Source organism: Geospiza fortis, unplaced genomic scaffold (genome assembly GCF_000277835.1).
Source record: "Geospiza fortis unplaced genomic scaffold, GeoFor_1.0 scaffold1, whole genome shotgun sequence".
NCBI lineage: Eukaryota > Metazoa > Chordata > Aves > Passeriformes > Thraupidae > Geospiza > Geospiza fortis.
In genome coordinates, this window is record NW_005054320.1 from 5,239,845 (window position 1) to 5,256,562 (window position 16,718).

General features: G+C 43.3%; 1 protein-coding gene across 1 annotated transcript in view; it reads left to right on the forward strand.

The window, feature by feature from the left end:
* CHD1L (chromodomain helicase DNA binding protein 1 like) overlaps positions 1 to 10,245 on the forward strand; it is a 22,439-nt gene extending 12,194 nt beyond the window's left edge. The window contains exons 13-24 of the mRNA XM_031056659.1: positions 1 to 14; positions 1,594 to 1,708; positions 2,135 to 2,288; positions 3,379 to 3,544; positions 4,864 to 5,009; positions 5,330 to 5,493; positions 6,094 to 6,302; positions 7,343 to 7,441; positions 8,190 to 8,260; positions 8,519 to 8,633; positions 8,806 to 8,914; positions 9,611 to 10,245. Of these exons, the coding sequence (XP_030912519.1) occupies positions 1 to 14; positions 1,594 to 1,708; positions 2,135 to 2,288; positions 3,379 to 3,544; positions 4,864 to 5,009; positions 5,330 to 5,493; positions 6,094 to 6,302; positions 7,343 to 7,441; positions 8,190 to 8,260; positions 8,519 to 8,633; positions 8,806 to 8,914; positions 9,611 to 9,689 (1,441 nt within the window). The 3' untranslated portion in view covers positions 9,690 to 10,245. The remainder of the gene's footprint in view (positions 15 to 1,593; positions 1,709 to 2,134; positions 2,289 to 3,378; positions 3,545 to 4,863; positions 5,010 to 5,329; positions 5,494 to 6,093; positions 6,303 to 7,342; positions 7,442 to 8,189; positions 8,261 to 8,518; positions 8,634 to 8,805; positions 8,915 to 9,610) is intronic.
* Positions 10,246 to 16,718: the final 6,473 nt, after the last annotated feature.

A 16,718-nucleotide genomic window follows, 5' to 3' on the forward strand; every position in this document is an offset into this window, starting at 1 on the left:
GAGCACTAGAGCAGGTAAGTAAGGAGAGACAAACAAACCATCTTGGTTCTGCACTCTTTATTTTATTCCCTCTGGCAAGGTTTCAGGGAATTCTGAATCCTGCAGAGCCTGCTTGTGTGGGGGATTTTTGAGGGAGACAGGACACATCCTGAACTTGGGTCTCTCATCTAGGACATCTGGTTTCTGTGCTTTCCTTTTGGCAGCTGATGCCAAGATCCTTTTCATATTGCAGCTTATTGAGTTTATTTTATTCCAAGTTCCATAATGCCTGTCTCTGTGCCAGTTTGAGCTTAAGGAATCTCACTACCATTTTAGTTCTGCAAGCATCAGTCTTTAGGCAGGAACAGACTTCCTTTAAGTAAGCTGGTGGAATTGCTTCTCAAGTTTGATGAACATGGACGTGCTCTTTAGCTGGCAGACAGACTGAAACGAGAGTCTTTTACTGTCCCAAGGCTGCAGAGAACTCCATGGGACTGCCATCTGTGCTGCTTCCCCTCTTTGCTCCCTGGGCAGATCTGTGTCTTCTACACAGTTTTCAAGCCTCCTTGTCTTTCTGTTCAAACAAGCTCAGAGCCAGGCTTCTGCTTGTCTCCAGAGGAAGAATCCACACTGCTTGATCTCAAACATCAAACTGGAACCAGCTCTTCCTTTGGGCTTCTGGTTAAACTTGCGTTGATGAGCCTGAACCACAGTGCACAGGGGGAAGCACACAGGGTTAGTGAAAGAAAGACCCTAATGCTGGATGTGTGTCAGGAGTCTGTGTGTCTGTCACCACAGTGCCTGAGCTCTCCCTCCCATGCCAGCCACACTTAGGGTTGTTTTTTGCTGCACACTGCTATGTCTGGCCAAAGCATCTTGAATTCAGCTGGGAGCAGGTGTGCTAACAGTATTGCCATTGTTGTTATATTATGGACACGGATTTTCAGGTGCATGACTGTCTCCACTTGCAGGGATATTCTGATTACAGGCAAGGTGTCTTGTCATGAGCTGGGGGAAATGTAAGGCAGCAGACCGTCTCCTCTTTAACTACACAATGTGGCCACAGTAGAGGTATTTTAAAATGTAAAATTAACTGGGTTTTTAAAAATTTTTTTATTTCATGAGAGCCCAAGTTCTAACCTCAAAACCTTTAGGTCTCATAAACGCCTGGTCTCTGGTTATTGTATAGTTTGGCTTGGTGTTTTCCACTGTTTCAGTGGTGTATTTACAGCTGGTTCTGTGCTGCAGCCAAGTCATGACTTGGACAGTCCCTTAGGGGTTTCAGGGAAGCCCATCCTTGCAGGGATAACCTGCCTGCCAGCAGAATTATGTCTATGTTCATCAGTCTTGACAATCAGTCCCTTTTTCATTGGTTCACTCACACCGTATGTTTTTTGATTACATTGCATTTTAAAGCTTCTTTTTTGGACTGTTGCAGAAACCTGGAAGCTGGAAATGGAAGGCTTACCCATCTGTCTACATCTTTATGAGACTTAGATTTGAAAGATGGATTGGATTAGATACAGTTGATCAGATTTGACAGAACTTTGCAGAGCATAAATTCTCCAGCTTCTCCTTTATTTTCTGTTGGTGACCTTCTTCTTTTGTTTGTAGGTGGAGTTGGCATGAATCTGACAGCAGCAGATACAGTTATTTTTACTGATAGTGATTTTAACCCACAAAATGACTTGCAAGCAATAGCAAGAGCTCACCGGATTGGGCAGCACAAGTGAGAAATGTCACTACTTGTGGTTTGGTTGCTGACTCTCTTGGCCTCTCAGTATTACTTTCCCCTTCCATAGGCAGTGGAAGGTTAAAGTATGAGGATAGATTGAAGATCACAGGGGAGCAGAGAGGATTTTGTGTCTTCATTTTCCAACTGCAGCCTCATACAATCTTGTCCTTGTCATGTATCCTGGGTGGGAACTTTGTAAATGTGGAGTAGGAGATGGAGGGTGGAAGTTTGCCTGCACTTTTGCAATGAGCATTTCTCCTGTGTCAAGCAGAATTGAATCAGCATCACATTTCTGCTGATAGTTTTACTCATTTTGTTCTTGCCTTCTTTACCTACCAAAGGAGTGGGTGAGGGGATAGTAAATACCTTAGTGCACCTCAAAACAAAGTGAGTAATAAGAATTTTCTTAAACTTTTAAAGGCCTGTAAAAATTATCCGTTTGATTGGGCGAGATACAGTTGAAGAAATCATCTACCGAAAAGCTGCCTCGAAGCTCCGGCTGACCAATGCCATTGTTGAAGGGGGGCAGTTTGCTCTGGGAGCACCCAAGCCTCAGGGAACAGCAGAGTTACAGGTAAACCAGAGTTGTATCCTCAATTTGACTCCAGTAACCACCTTAGAAATGTGCCAGAATGTTTCTGTGTTTACGTTGGATTTGAACTTCTGCAAACAGCTTTGCATTGACATGACATCTTCTGTCTGTAGGAACCAAAATGACATCCCAGGTCCAGACAGCATCTGATGTTTGAAGACAGTTTTTGCAATTTTGAAGTGTGTTCATTGTGGAAAGGGTGTGTTGTCTTGGAGAAGAGGGGAAGACAGAACCTTTCTTTGTTTTACTTGTTTTTCAATTATAATTAGTGGAAATTATAAAAAGTGGAAGCTGGACTCGTTGTTTCTTGAACTAATCTGTCTCTGGTGCTTTTCTCTCACAAACAGAGCTGATAAGAAGTCAGGTGACAACCTAGTCAGCTTTTGGTTGTTAGTCTGAAACTCGGTCAACCTTCTTTTGGCCTCTTGGCAAATACAGTGTCTCAAGAGTCAGGGCATGATTTATAATTCTAACCTGAAAGGTTTGTGTTGAGAACTTGGCTTCAAAACATCAAGCGAAGTGACATTTAAGGGAACATATCCCCTGCATGCAGCTAAACCTAGGAGAGGTTTGGATTTAGTGTATCCTTTCCGCTCTGCCTGCCCTTCCTGCCCCGTTTGTGTGTGTCTCAGCAATTAAAGTTTCTGTGGGAGGAGTGGAACTGAGCCCATAGGAAATTCCATGCTGTTATTTTTCTCCCCTTGGATTTTTATGGTATTTAGGCTTTTGTTTTAAACAGGTCGAGGGCAAAAGCAAGCCTGGCCTTTCTGGCTATGAAGAAAGCTGCTTGAATGCAGTCAGTACAGTGCTATTTTGTCATTTAGCCCTGAAGAAAAACGACTGTTCAAGTCTGGATGAGTTATGATTATGGGAGATATGTTGTTGGGGCTTGTCCTGTCAGGTGCTGGGAGAATGGGGCATATTAAAAAATAAGTATTTTGACAGGCAGCCTTGAAGCTTAGGTTCCACCACTCATACATCCTTTGTTTTTAAGCCTGAGAAGCTCGAGACACTGGGATTGACATGGAATTAAAGGATAATAATGCTGAACTTCCCCTTGTCTTTGTTAAAGCTGAGTGAAATCTTGAAATTTGGCCTGGATAAATTGCTTTCCTCTGAGGGAAGTACTGTACAGGATGTGGAGCTGGAAAACATCCTTGGAGAGACAAAAGGAGGGCAGTGGATAATGGACACTGTGCTGCCACAAAAGGAAGAGAATGAAGAGGAAAATACAGAGAGTAAGTTGAGAATCCAAATATCTTTGTCACTTGAGTGCTGGTAAAGAAGGCTTCCCAGGCAAGGGTGGCATTTTTCAGGCAATAAGTAGAAAAGCAGAATTGTAATGAAGTTACTTGGATTTTGTTTGTGGCCTATCCACAGACTTTACTTCTGAGTCTTTATGGGTATTTTTGTTCTTTTTTTCTGTCTTTATTTGCCTGTTTGTAAGATAATGTTAACAATACTTGCCCAGTTTTGGTGGCTGAGAGTTGAATTCCTTTTCATATTTTAATACTTCAGATGGAAATTCCTGAGAAATGGGGAAATATTAATATTGTAGCTACTGCTTTTCCCACAGAGAACCATTAAGATAGATCTATAGTTTTGGAGATGTTGTAGTAAGTTAAGGAAAGGCTGTGTAGCAGGTGTTTAATTTTTTATCTCCAATTAAAAAATTACTGGTTATGAAAACCCAAAAGGTGAGATAAGAAACACAGAGTCATGGTGTCTATAGAACTAAAACAAACCTACTCTGTCTTCAAATCTCTACTTTCCAGCCCAAATGTCATCCAGTTGTGGTTAATTTTTCATAGCCCCATACTACCTGAAAATAAATTCTAAGGATACTTCCCTCTTCCAGTGCTTTTTTCCCAGAGAAAGACTGAATTTTTGTCTGGGTACACAGTAGCACTTAAATATAAATTTGTGACTGAAGCTGAAATATGGCTCTGCAGGACAGTTATTGTCCATCCAGCAGCAGTTGCCAGCAATGAGTAATTATTTGCTGAGAGTTAGCAAAGAGTGGTATTTTCTGGTGGTGACTTAAAAGAGAGGCAGTGGTGCCACACTGTGTAATAAGTATAGGGAAGATAACTCACGTGGTGAGCAACAACCCTGGGCTGCCAGAGTTCTGTGCTTTCATTTCATTTGGGAAGTCAAAAGGAAAAATTTGCTTTCCCTCTTCAAGAGCTGCCTGTAACTACATAGCAGAGCTGATTGAATTCTCCACTGGCAGAGATGGAATGACCAAAGAGAACAATGATGGAACCACAATTTAAAATAATTAATTAAATAAAATAGGAAGAAAGCTTCCTTGCCAGTCTAAACATGTTAAATTATCTTAAATTAAAAGCTTTTGTCAGAGGAAGCAAATCTTGATTCTCCTGTTTCTACATGATACTGACTCTGGTCATACCAAAAAGTTGTGAGAGTGAAGATCTTTCTCTGCTGAGGGTAGAACAATGTCACAGAGGAGCCAGATTTTTTTTTTATCTCACTGTACATTTTGGGTGTTAGTAGGTTTCAGTTCCTTTTCACACTTTTTAACTGTTTTTTAAAGATCACATGTACGTGTATGAAGGCAAAGATTATTCAAAAGAACCCAGCAGAGAAGACAAAAAAGCATTTGATCAGCTCTTGGATCTTCAGAAAGCACTGATTGAAGAGACCAGTAAGGAAGGGAGAGCTCTCCGGAACAAAGCAAACGTAAGGCAGATGTGACAAGGAACACGATGCTCTTTCATTTGCTTGTGGAAAATGAAACTTGGCAGTTTTCTCTCTTTACCTACAGCTTGCAGAAGGCATGTTAAAAGATTTGGATGTCAGTGTACTAAAGTTGGCTCTGGAATCAGGGTGTTGAGGGCACTTCTATAATTTCAGGTCACAAAACCACGTGACAGTTGAGTTCTGATGATTAAGACTTGTGGACAAGTAAACAAATGGGAAAGGAATGTAGATTAAGGAGGGCATCAGGCATGGCTTTCAGATGAGCAGTTTGTTTCTGTGATACCTCTTTCTTTCTCCAGGCCCTTCTCACAGGCCTTCGGGAACAGTCGGCCAGGAGGAAGCACTTGCTGAGTGAAGAGGAGCTGGAGGCTCGGAGGAAGAAGCGCCAAGAAGCAGCAGCAAAGAGAGCAAGGCTCATGGAGGAAAAGAAGGCAGCAAAAGCAGAGGCAGAGCACAAGAAAAAGTATGGTTTGTATTGCATCTACCACTTGTAAATCGATGTCTGTTGCACTGTACTCTTGGAATGTGTCTGATTGATGGAAATAATATGCCCAAAGTGCATAACATGGGGATGTGAAGGTGGAAAAATGGCTTGAGTCCCTAGCAAGGGTTCTTTCTTCCTGAATACCCTGCCTGACATTACTTTAATTCATAGAGGATGTCCTGAATAAGAGCCCTGTGATTAATGAGCGTTTGGGAGAAGCTTTCTGAAGTGCCACAGTTACCCCCTATAAATTGCTCTGACATCTGTGACTCTCTGGGACATCTTAACTTTCTCCTTCTTGTTTCCCAGGTGTTCTTCCTTTTCACCACTCCAAGTAGCTCCTTGCCCTTTGCTATGTGCTCACTTTTTCCATGCCTGCAATTGGCTTAATCACGTTGGCATGTGGCTCCTAATATTATAAATAAGAACTTTGGTAACTGTTGTTCTGGCCTAAAATGGGGAGGGAGCAGAGGGAATGCAGGTCTAGGTCTCCTGTGTTTCACTGCAATGATTTAAACCAAGCTGTGTGCCCCCACCTTTGATTTTCATTGAACATCATCTTTCTTCTCTTGGTTTCAGGATGGCCTGGTGGGAGGCCAATCATTACACATCTACCTGCCTTCCTTCAGAGGAAAGTGGCTCAGAGGAGGAGTTTGTGGAGGATGAGTTGGGGCAGAATGTGGATTTAGATTACAAAGATGGAGACCAGAACTATATTAAATACGTCATGGGAGATGTAACCCACCCCCAAGCAGGAGAGGAAGATGCCATCATTGTCCATTGCCTAGGTGGGACTTGTGAACAACAGGAGTATTGTTGGGTGGGGTGAACAAGGGAGCTGAATTGTCCCTAATGGTTCCATCGTTTCTAATTCTGAAATAATTTGGATTTGAGTCTGACTTAATCTCAAGTGGTGCAGAAGCAATACAGCCTTTATTCCAGCATGTATAACCCACATGAGTACTAGCAAGGTGTGCAAGGGTCTTTGCATGCTTGCTCTGGATTTATGGGTAAACCTCTTCAAAGGGGCCTGTAGGGCTTGAAATTTTATGTCTGTGGCTAAAGGGTGACAGTTCCTGAGAGGAGGACCTTTTGTTTATCCTGTGGAAGCTGTAGGAATCAAACTGAGATACTGAAATTCATCTTCTTTTCTGGTTAGCAGAGAGAGACAGACACTTCCAGAGGCTGAGGTCAGAGTTTCTTGGTGGTTGTCTCTCAACACTGACAGTACAGAGGCTCTAGGCTAGTCTCCCAAGTTAAGGCCCTCTTTTAAGGCATTAAAGACATGAAAAGGGGTTCCTCCTGAAGCAGTGTTGGAGCTGCTCTCTGTCCAGGGCTAGAGCAAAACATCAACATCTGCTTTGGCTTATGTTACACTGTGCATGAAAGCTCATGTTTGAAGTGCAAATGCCAGGTAGAAGTGAAAGACTGGAAATATCAAATACCTGGTGTGGGAAGCCCAAGGCACCAATGTGGAGACATACTACATGCATGCTCTGTGTACCTATATGTATGTATGTATGTATGTGAGGATACTGTCAGGTTTATATGCTCAGTGCTATGGTTAGTGCTTGTTTCAGCATTTTCAGTGAAGAGTAAGGAATTTTTCTGTAGAGTATTTCAAGGAACTGATAACTTTGTTTTTCTCCAGGGCTGAGGTTTATCCTTTAGGATAGTCCCTTGAATGGTGGTTGACTTAAGTTTGTATGTAGTTCCCATATCTGGTTTTGATAATCATTCATTGCCTGTGTACAGAGCAGGGGCCTTCCCTGCAGGCGTGGTCTCAACCTTACTTTTGAAAGGAGTCTAACTTGTTATTTCATTCTAGATGATTCCGGCCGCTGGGGAAGGGGTGGTTTATTCACTGCTCTAGAGGCTCGTTCTGATCAGCCAAGGAAAATATATGAGATGGCAGGAAAGATGAAAGGTAAGAGATTAAAATATGACCTGAGGCCAAGACACTTGGAAGAGGTAAAGCCCCAGTGACACTGCAGGAGTGAAGTGCCTGGATACTTCAATACTCACGCGTGTTACTCTTTCTCTGGTTATGTACATCCCTAGCTCTCAAAGTAGTACTTCAGCAGGTGCTATGACTTGGCTTGTTTGGAGTGTGAGAACTCTGTGTAGGGGTTGACGATTCCAATCCACTGCAAGTCATAAAAAGGGGGGGAAACTCCAATCTTGTACATTATTCACAGAGTGCTTTTCACTAAATAAGACAGAGCACTGCATCTTCTGTCAAAGTGCTTTCAAGAAGTATGAAAGCCACCTCAGGCACCATTCAGCTGAGCCTTTGCTTCCCTCCAAACACTAATCTTTTCCTCAGTATATATTAACAGTTTTGAAATACTTGCAGCTGGTTAGGAATTAACATCTTGCTATAAGATGGAGCTGTTGATCTGTCTAATTTCCTGCAAGATGCTTTCTTCTCATTTCAGTGTCTCTCTTTACATTTGTTGTCTTTAATTGGGATGTGTGTGTGTGATTGTGTGGCTCGGGGGAAAATGTTTGTCTTGCTTCCCTGGGCAAAGGATCTGACTGCTGAAACCATCATGAGGAGATACAGTCTCAGAGAATAATACAGAATGTGACAGTGAAATCACTGCTTCATTGCCTGCTTGTTTACTATTCAGGACTGATATTTTTATTGGTGTCCTGTTTTTTTTTCTGGACAGACCTGGAGATAGGAGGAACCCTGCTATTCCCTATTGATGATAAAAAATCCAGGAAAAAAGGACAAGATTTGGTGAGAATGAGAAGCTCTTTCCTGTTTTGCTCTATCCATATGTTTTTGAAGCTGTGTGAAATGAACCTTATGTCTTTTTCACAATAATGGCACCGATTACTGAACTGATTACTGGCTGAGTTTCAGTTAAATATTAGACATAATGAGTTTTCTTCATTTATTAAAGGTAAAAGTTAGTAATGCAGTTTCCAGCACTGTCGCTGTGTCTCTTAGTACTGTATATAGATTGTAGTTCAATTTATTGTGTTTTCTCCTTAGCTGGCCTTGATTGTAGCTCAGCACCGAGATCGGTCCAACAACTTGTCTGGCATTAAGCTGTCAGCTTTGGAAAAGGGCCTGAAGAAGATTTATTTAGCAGCCAAGAAAAGGAATGGTAAGTGTCTGTGCAGCAGAACAGCGAATCTGTACCTGTGTGGTTGCACCTAAAGATGATGACCAATTTCCACCTCTCTACTGTTTTTTCTGAAGTGAAGTGAGATCTCCATTGCAGGGAGGCTGCTCAAAAGTATCTCTTCTGTTCTTTATTGTCTCTGTTCCCTCCTCAGCAACAGTGCATCTCCCACGGATTGGGTATGCAACCAAAGGCTTTAACTGGTATGGCACCGAGCGGCTCATCCGAAAGCACCTGGCAGCTCGGGGTGTGCCCACTCTTATGTATCCTTTTGGAGTGTGTCTCATTCTGTTCACCATCTAGTACTGAAATGATCCTGTAAATATCTTGGTAAATGCAAAACAAGGAAGTAAGGCAAGGCACAGATGCCACAGTCCAGCTAAAAAAACTGGTTTCTCTCACTTTGCTGTCAGTATCCAGTATTTTTGACAGCATCCAGGTACTCAAAGGCTTAGCATTTTGGGTGATAATGACAGATGAGTGTGATTCAGCGTGCCTGTCAGGATTTGTTAGAACCAGGTGCTAGTCTTCTGTTGACAGCATGGACTTACCTGTATATGCCACATCTGTGGGGGGACATGACTGGAATTTCAGATTAATGGAAGTGACTCAGAAAGCAGCAAAAGTGAGAATATAAAAAAACATTACAGTGTTCCAAACAGGTGATAGCCTGCTTCCTTGGCTGAACATGATGAAAGTTGGTGTGTTAGGACAGGCTTAGGAAGGCTTTCACCTTCCAGGAAAGGAAGCAGGTTTACAAGGAGGCTCTGTTTTGTCACTTCTTTTGGAAGACATGCATTTGCTATACTGACACTGTCAGCAGTTCCATGAAACCAAAAACCTGAAACAAAGACAAAAGTATTCAGACTATTCTGGCTCTCTTCCTTGGTAAATCTGTTAGTGGACACATTGTCTGGTACTTGTTGACACTTGACAGCATTTCCTTGACATTCTGTTAGATACTACTTCTCTAGGAATAAAGGTTCTTCCTCTGCTTCACAGCCATATTCATCTTCAACAACAGTCTCAAAGCCATGAAGATGAAGTAATTTCACCAAGAACATGCACAAAAAGTGACCATCACTCCAGCAGTCCATGTGCATTCATGTCAGAAACATGGGTTGCACAGCCATTATTCACACCTGTACCTCTCTGCTGTGCCTGGCCCCAACATTTGCATGTTGTCAGTGGCTCTGGAGTGGAATGAGACTCTCTCTGGCTTCAGAGTCCAAAGGGGAAGGATCTTGGCTCAATCCCAGACCTCTTTCAGAGATGGAAAATTAGACTTTGAACTGATGGTCCATTGTTATCCCTTACATTAAGTTATTGTTAGGGCTTGGAATACAGTATTGTTTAGCTGTATTTCCCTGCCCCCTCACTCCCTCTCAAATTTCATACCTTATCTCACTATACCTCTTTTCAATCAGCTTTTTAGTGGTTACTTGGCATTCAGTCTACATGTCCACACAGAGCTCAGCAGAAAGGAACCTGTCAACTGTATGATAACCACACAGGATACATTGTTTATACTCTTCTCATTTCTCAGAAATCCATTTGACTTTTATTTGTTCAAATATAACATTTAGCTACCTAATCATGTGGTTATAGTCTAGCAAAATGCTGACCAGTATCCTTGGCGAAGGTGTGCAAGGCTGCCAAAATTTGAGACTGGCTATAAATGATACCTTTCCTTCTCCCACAACTCTTATTTCATTACACAGCTTTTTGTGGCAGCTGTAGGGCAAAACCAGTTCCTTACTGCTGTCTAAAAAGCTGTGTGAAAGGTTCCATGACCCTTTGATTCACTTTTTAGGGTAAAGTTTTTGATGTTGGCTTTACTGTGCTGCAAGAGAACCTTCCTGTTTTTCACACTGTTTACACTATTATTAGCCAACATATTTTTAGGGTCTTTTTGTACGACCAGGCAATTAGTAGCTCTTCCTAATAAGTGCTGTGACCAGGGAGACTTTGAGGTGCCAAACTTAATTGAATTTGAAGTTCATCTTCCAATAGGAAATCACCCCACAAGCAGTGGAAAGTATGTCCCTAAATATCTCATGGCCAACATACACCTCACTGTCTGCGTTTACACTGGCCCTGTGGCACCATCTGCTTATTTAATAATTCCAGGCCTGCCATGGCTCATCATGCTGACTGGTATGCTCCACACGAGGAGAAACCCTCCTGAGCTGGATGCTCTGTCCTTCACTCTTGGCTGTACCAAACAAGCCCATGGGATTCGTTACCTCTTTTGACCCTGCTGGAGCTGAGGGCAGCCAGTGCTGCACAGCACCTCTGTGGGTAAGACCTTTCTTGCAGCTGTTCCCACGAACAGCCCCCTCTGCATTTGGCAAAGTGCCCGCAGGATCAGAGTCCGACTGTGAGGGCTTGGAGGGGTGAGAGGTGGTGGGGTGGATGTACCTTGTTTTCCCATGTCTCTCAAACTGGCCCTCTTCCAGCAGGCCGGCTGGTGGCACTGTTAATCAGCTGCAGCAGCTCACAGTGCTTCTCCAGCCTGGAAAAAACGCTCCCTCTTTCCCAGAATTAAAACACCAATTACACTTTTTTCTTTGGCAGCTTGACTGAGCACACAATTTCAGTCTGCAGACTCAAGGCTCTGTTCCTCCACTTCTTCTTTTTCCTGCATGTTTATTGCCCTTTGTTCAAAGCTTTAGTTCCCAAGTATTCCAGTGTGTGCAGTCTTGTTCCTCAGCTTCACGCACACCTACGGTTCTCTGGCCACCAGTTGCACATGAACAGAGGATTTGGCCTGTGGCTGGGTCCCCCAGAACAGCCTGAAGTAGTTGTCTGCCCCCACTATGGCCAGCCATTCCTTTTTGAGGCCTCATGCCTTCCTTCATTGCAGCCTGTGTCCTGTGCCCCCACCCTGCTATGACTGACTAGAGTTACAGGGGAGAGGAGGGCTGACTGTTAATGTCCCTTAGCCCTTAAGGCCTGTACCTGTAACACAGAGGAAAAAGAGAGAGGTATCTGTAACACAGAGGAAAAGGCATGGTATGTAACAGATTCTGGCCCTCTAACGCAGGTGCTACTAAATAAATCAGGTTCTTGTCCTCTCTTGTCCTTTTCAACTGTACAGATGAAATCTACCTCATTTTGTTCCCTTTAAATATACTTAGGAAATACTTCTGGAGTGTGGGGACTTTGTTGTGGGTTTTTTGCTTTCTTTTTTTTTTAAACAATGTTCTTTAGTATTCTTTAAATCTGCTGACCCCAAAGAAAAGATCTACCTCTGTCTGCTTTGAAATGGAAGTGATATTTCAACTGAATCCTGAATTGGGTTTTTCAGAATCTCAGCAAAGTGATGTTTTTCTAGTGTTGCTACCCACCACCATTTCTCTTTATTTGGGTAGAAATCATGTATTTCAGATAATTAATTCCATAAAGGGCTCAGCAGCTTTTATACAAGTTGCTATACAAAATAAATGTGTCATGCTGCTTCTTCAGCTGTGCAGTACTATGCATTTTCCCTTTCTAAATAGCAACCACCCCAAAAGGGAAGGAAGGAGTTCTTTTGTAGTCATGTCCCTCTGGCCTCTCTCTCTCTCTCTCTTCTTTCAAACAAGATTCTTTGCAGCAGAAGAGCTGAAAAGTGGCACCTTGTGCTTTCCTGCCATTGCACTTAAACTTTGGATGTAAGCTGCTGGAGTGAGGTCAGCAGCTGAGAGCACAATCTTGCACAGCTCAGATTGGCTGTACGAGCAGTTTCATCAGATAGGACCTCTGAAGTGACATCCACTCTCAGGAAAAAACTTTGCACCCCATGCTGGAGGCTCCAGCTGATGCTATATAAAAGCAGGCTGTAATTCAGAGTGACATTTATACTTGTGCTGGCTCAGCTCACGCTTGTGTTTCTTGACAAAGCATTGCCTCTGATTCTCAGGGCATTATGCACACAAATTTTCTCTTTAGTGGCCTGTAACTTGAGAATGATCTTTCCCTTCTATTCAGGAAGTAGTAAAAGCAATACCTAGCACAGAAAACAATCAGGTTTTATGCACTAATGTACACATGTGATTTTGTCAGAGACAAAAATTATCAGGATATGTCACTGTGTGTTGGGGAAGGTGGAGCCTGGATTTTGAGGAAAGAAGAAGACTGGTTTCCAAGGTGATGGAAAAAATCTACACTGAATCCAGCCTCACTATCTTAACAAAAATGTCATATCTGTGTATCTCCAAACAGAGCAGAATCTGACCCACAAAAATGATCAATAGAAAAATATAAGGATAAGGAGATTGATTAATTTAAAAATTAAGTGAAGCCAAGGTCCTGGAGGAAAAAGAAAAGCAAACTTTTGAGCTGAGAGATTACTTAAAAGTGTAACATACATGTCAAGTTGTGTGAAAACTCCCATCGCTTTATAGTATATGATCCTGGAAGAGAGAATGTAGACCTTTATTCAGATGATTTCAGTGAATAGCAGGTTGCTGATGCATTGTGATCAGCAAATCAAAGTGTAAGATAGAATGATTCAAAACCCAAAAGGATATGCCATAAGAAAGGATAATGTCCACATTTCAGAAAATGCCTCATGTCTCTCTGGTTTTCTGTCCAACTCATGCTTTTCACAGTGAAAAGTCCAAGCCTGAGGAATACAGTAGATGGATTAGCAGAATTACATATGAGTGTCTTCTCTAGAATGCAGATGTCTGTGTCATTTTGAATTTCCTGCAAGTGTGTGTATTTCATGTTGGACTACACCATCCACCCATCTTGGCCCTGGTCAGACCGTACTGCATTGGTGGGAAGGCATGTAGAACCTTGAGAAAATGTGATGAAGACAGGAACTGTCTGGATCCTCACGTTTCAGGCAGGAAGAGAATGTTCCTGCTTGACTTGTAACATTTCCCTGTGTGTTTCTTCAGAGCTAAGGATAGAAACAACCCCCTCAAAGAGCTGTATGAAATGAGAATGCTAATCATGTTGCTGTTGAAAAAAGCAAATCAACAGAGTTAAGGAAAGACAGAAGTTGCATTTTGTAAAATCTGATAAAGGCTTTGGTTTCGGTGGCTTAAGCAGAAAATAGTTATTTAAATAACTTGCTGAAATAAGTGCAGGGCATCTGCTATCCTTTCTCTGCTGCTTCCAGTGAATTTGAGCAGCATTGACATTCACATGATAAGGATTGTATTTTTTTTTTTCCATAGAAGAGAGACAACTTTGGAGCAAATCAAAGGTATTTATGATCTCATAAAATGATCTCAAGTCTGCTGTGGAAAGGGATGAATCTGAAATCATCTTCCTTTCTTGTGTGCCACTTCATGGAACAGTTTGGGCCTGGCTTCATATGTATGCCCTAGTTCCTCACCTATCTGTGCGTGCATCTAAGATCATGCCATAAAGCAGGGCCAGACCATATACTTGACCACTTACAAATCCTTCCTAAAATATCTCCTGGCCACTGTTCCATAAGGAACAGGAAGAGACCAAAGCAGAGGAGAATGTGTTTTGCAGTACAAGCACACTCTGGACCAGAGACCAACTTTCTTTGACATGGACATACTGGAGTCCACTAACATGATTCAGGGATTGGCACATCTAACACACCAGGAGCTGGGATTTTTTAGCTTTAAGAAGAGGTTTCAGAGTGGAGTTGATGTGTGTAAATGTGTATCACTATGTATAAATATCAGTTGGAAGGGAGTAAAAAAGTGGAGCCAGACTCTTCTCAGTGGGACCTAGTGAAAGGAAAGGAGAGAACAGGTGCCAACTGAGATGCATGAAATTATGTTTAAATGTGAGAAAAACCCAATATTTACTATTCATGTGTTAAACACTGGAACAGGTTGCCCAGGGAGCTTGTGGACTCTTTGTCTTTGGAGATATTCAAAACCCTGCCTGGCACAGCCCCGAGCAACCTGCTTTAGTTGACCTTGTTCTGACTGGAAAGACTGGACCTCCAGAGGTCCATCCAACTGAAACAATTCTCTTGTGAATCTATAAGACCCATTCAGGTATGTTAAAGAAAACCCTAATCAACTCTAATTTTACCTATTCAGTAATGTACAGGAGCAGAGCACTTCACAAATTTCTGAACTATGACCCTTCTACACAGGTAGCTTGACTCAGATGAAACATTTCCTCATGTCTCAGAGGTTTAAACAGATGATGAGAGATAAACATGTAACAATATCTCAGAATCTGCCCTTGAGCCCATCTTCAGTGTTTTCCCCTTTTGCCAGTCTTCTGTATAACACCTTGACCTAGTTAGGTGTAGTTAGGTGTGAGGGGCTTCACTGCTGGGTCCAAGAGGTATCTGCACCAGGTCTGGGCAGGGCATGGGTGCTGGTTCTCACTGAGGTTTGTGTACATCCCTAGAAATCTCCTAATCTCCTTCCCGTGGGGTACTGCAACAAGTCCTGCTGCTCTAAACCATGAAATGAATATTGAGAAATCCTCTAAATCTTCTTGAGCAGCTGCTGGGGCAACATGGTAGGAAAAGAGATTTAGCACAGTTTCTTTGTTGCTTTCAAAGATGTCTAGTTAAAGACCTTTGGTAAAGGTTTCTTTCCCTTGTTGATGTTTTTCCCCCGAGTTTCCATGGCCTTTCAGGCAGGGCAGTATCTCCCCCACATGGCACAGGTAAAACCTTGCTCCTTGGATCGAGTCTCTCTCCTGCCCCAGATGGGTGTCCTGCTTAAGCTCGAGCCTGTTGTCTTTTGTCACATTTCACCCACCTCTGAGCAGGGTGAAATGTGACAAAATGAGCAAGCCCATTAGCCACGAAGAGCCCTCAGCAGGCAGTGAGACTGAGGGAAGCTTTCAGCAGGGTGTCAGATGCTTTTCAGGGCAGAGACAGTCCCTGGAATGCAGCAGAGTACTCAGGCCTTGGGCAAGTTCAGACACATGTTGATGCATAATACAAGATGGAGCCTATCAGTTGATATCAGACTCTTCCAGTCAGTCACAGGGTTGGGTAGGCATGTATGCCATGCAAAATAGGAGGTAATGTAACTACCAAATCAGAGGGATATGGAAAGGTTTCTTGTCATTCCTGGTTGACTGTTTCATTGTCAAGTCATTCTGTGGGCTATGGATGTTGAGTAGGGGGCAAGCACCACATATAAAACTGTGGCATTATTTTGGGAAAAAGGAGGGAAGGCAAAGTGGAGGTGGAAATAAAAGATGCCATCTACAGAAGCCACAATGATGTAAAACATAAACTATCTCATAGCAATAACTTCAGTTTCTTCTGCATTTGTTCCATTTGTTGCCTGGGTCATATCTGAGCAGTTTAAAGTGCAGGACTGGAATCTAGGAGGTCTAGATTTTCTTCATACATTCCCAGTTGCTAGCTCATTGTATGTCCTGAAAACTTAAATATTTTTAAACGGTAAGACAACCCAAAGGTGAAATGAAATAGGAGCAACATTTACATGTAGAAAAAATGACTTGTGCTAACGCAGGACTCTCCTGTTTCCTTCCCATCTGTCCAGAGCAACTGGTGCCAGGAATTTGGTGCCCAAGGCAGGCTTCAGGCAAACCAGGCCCTTCTCCCTGGGCGGCAGGAGGTCCTTCCTCATGGCAGTCCTCTTGTGACCAGGGCAAAGGGCGCTGCAGCTGCAGGCTTTGGGTGGAGGAACAGACCAAGCCGTCCCCAAAGCGAGGCATTAGAGTGCCTGGCAATACACTTAGCCTTGGAGGAAACCCAAGGACACCGTAGTCTGGGATGGGATGGCTCCAAGGGACTGATCTTTCTCTTGGAGGAGACGGTGACAGCATAGGACAGGCGAGGAGCTTGGCTGGGTGGAGGAGAGCTGCAGAGGCTTGGAAGAGCTGCGGGGCTCGTGGGCTGGGCACCGGGAGCAAGGAGGGCGGCGATGGGGAAAGCAGCGGCAGGAGATGTGAAGGAGCGTGTGTACGCCCGAGGTGCAGAGGAGGCTCAACTACGGGGAGAGGTTCAAGCGGCAAATCGGGCCTCGGGGGCTGAGTAGGGGGTCCGGCCGCACAGCCCCGCCAGGTGCAGCTGCAACCGGGCCCGACTCCGGGGAGACGTGGGTGCCGGAGTCTCAGGGACGGTAAGGCCGGCACTGCCAGGGCAGG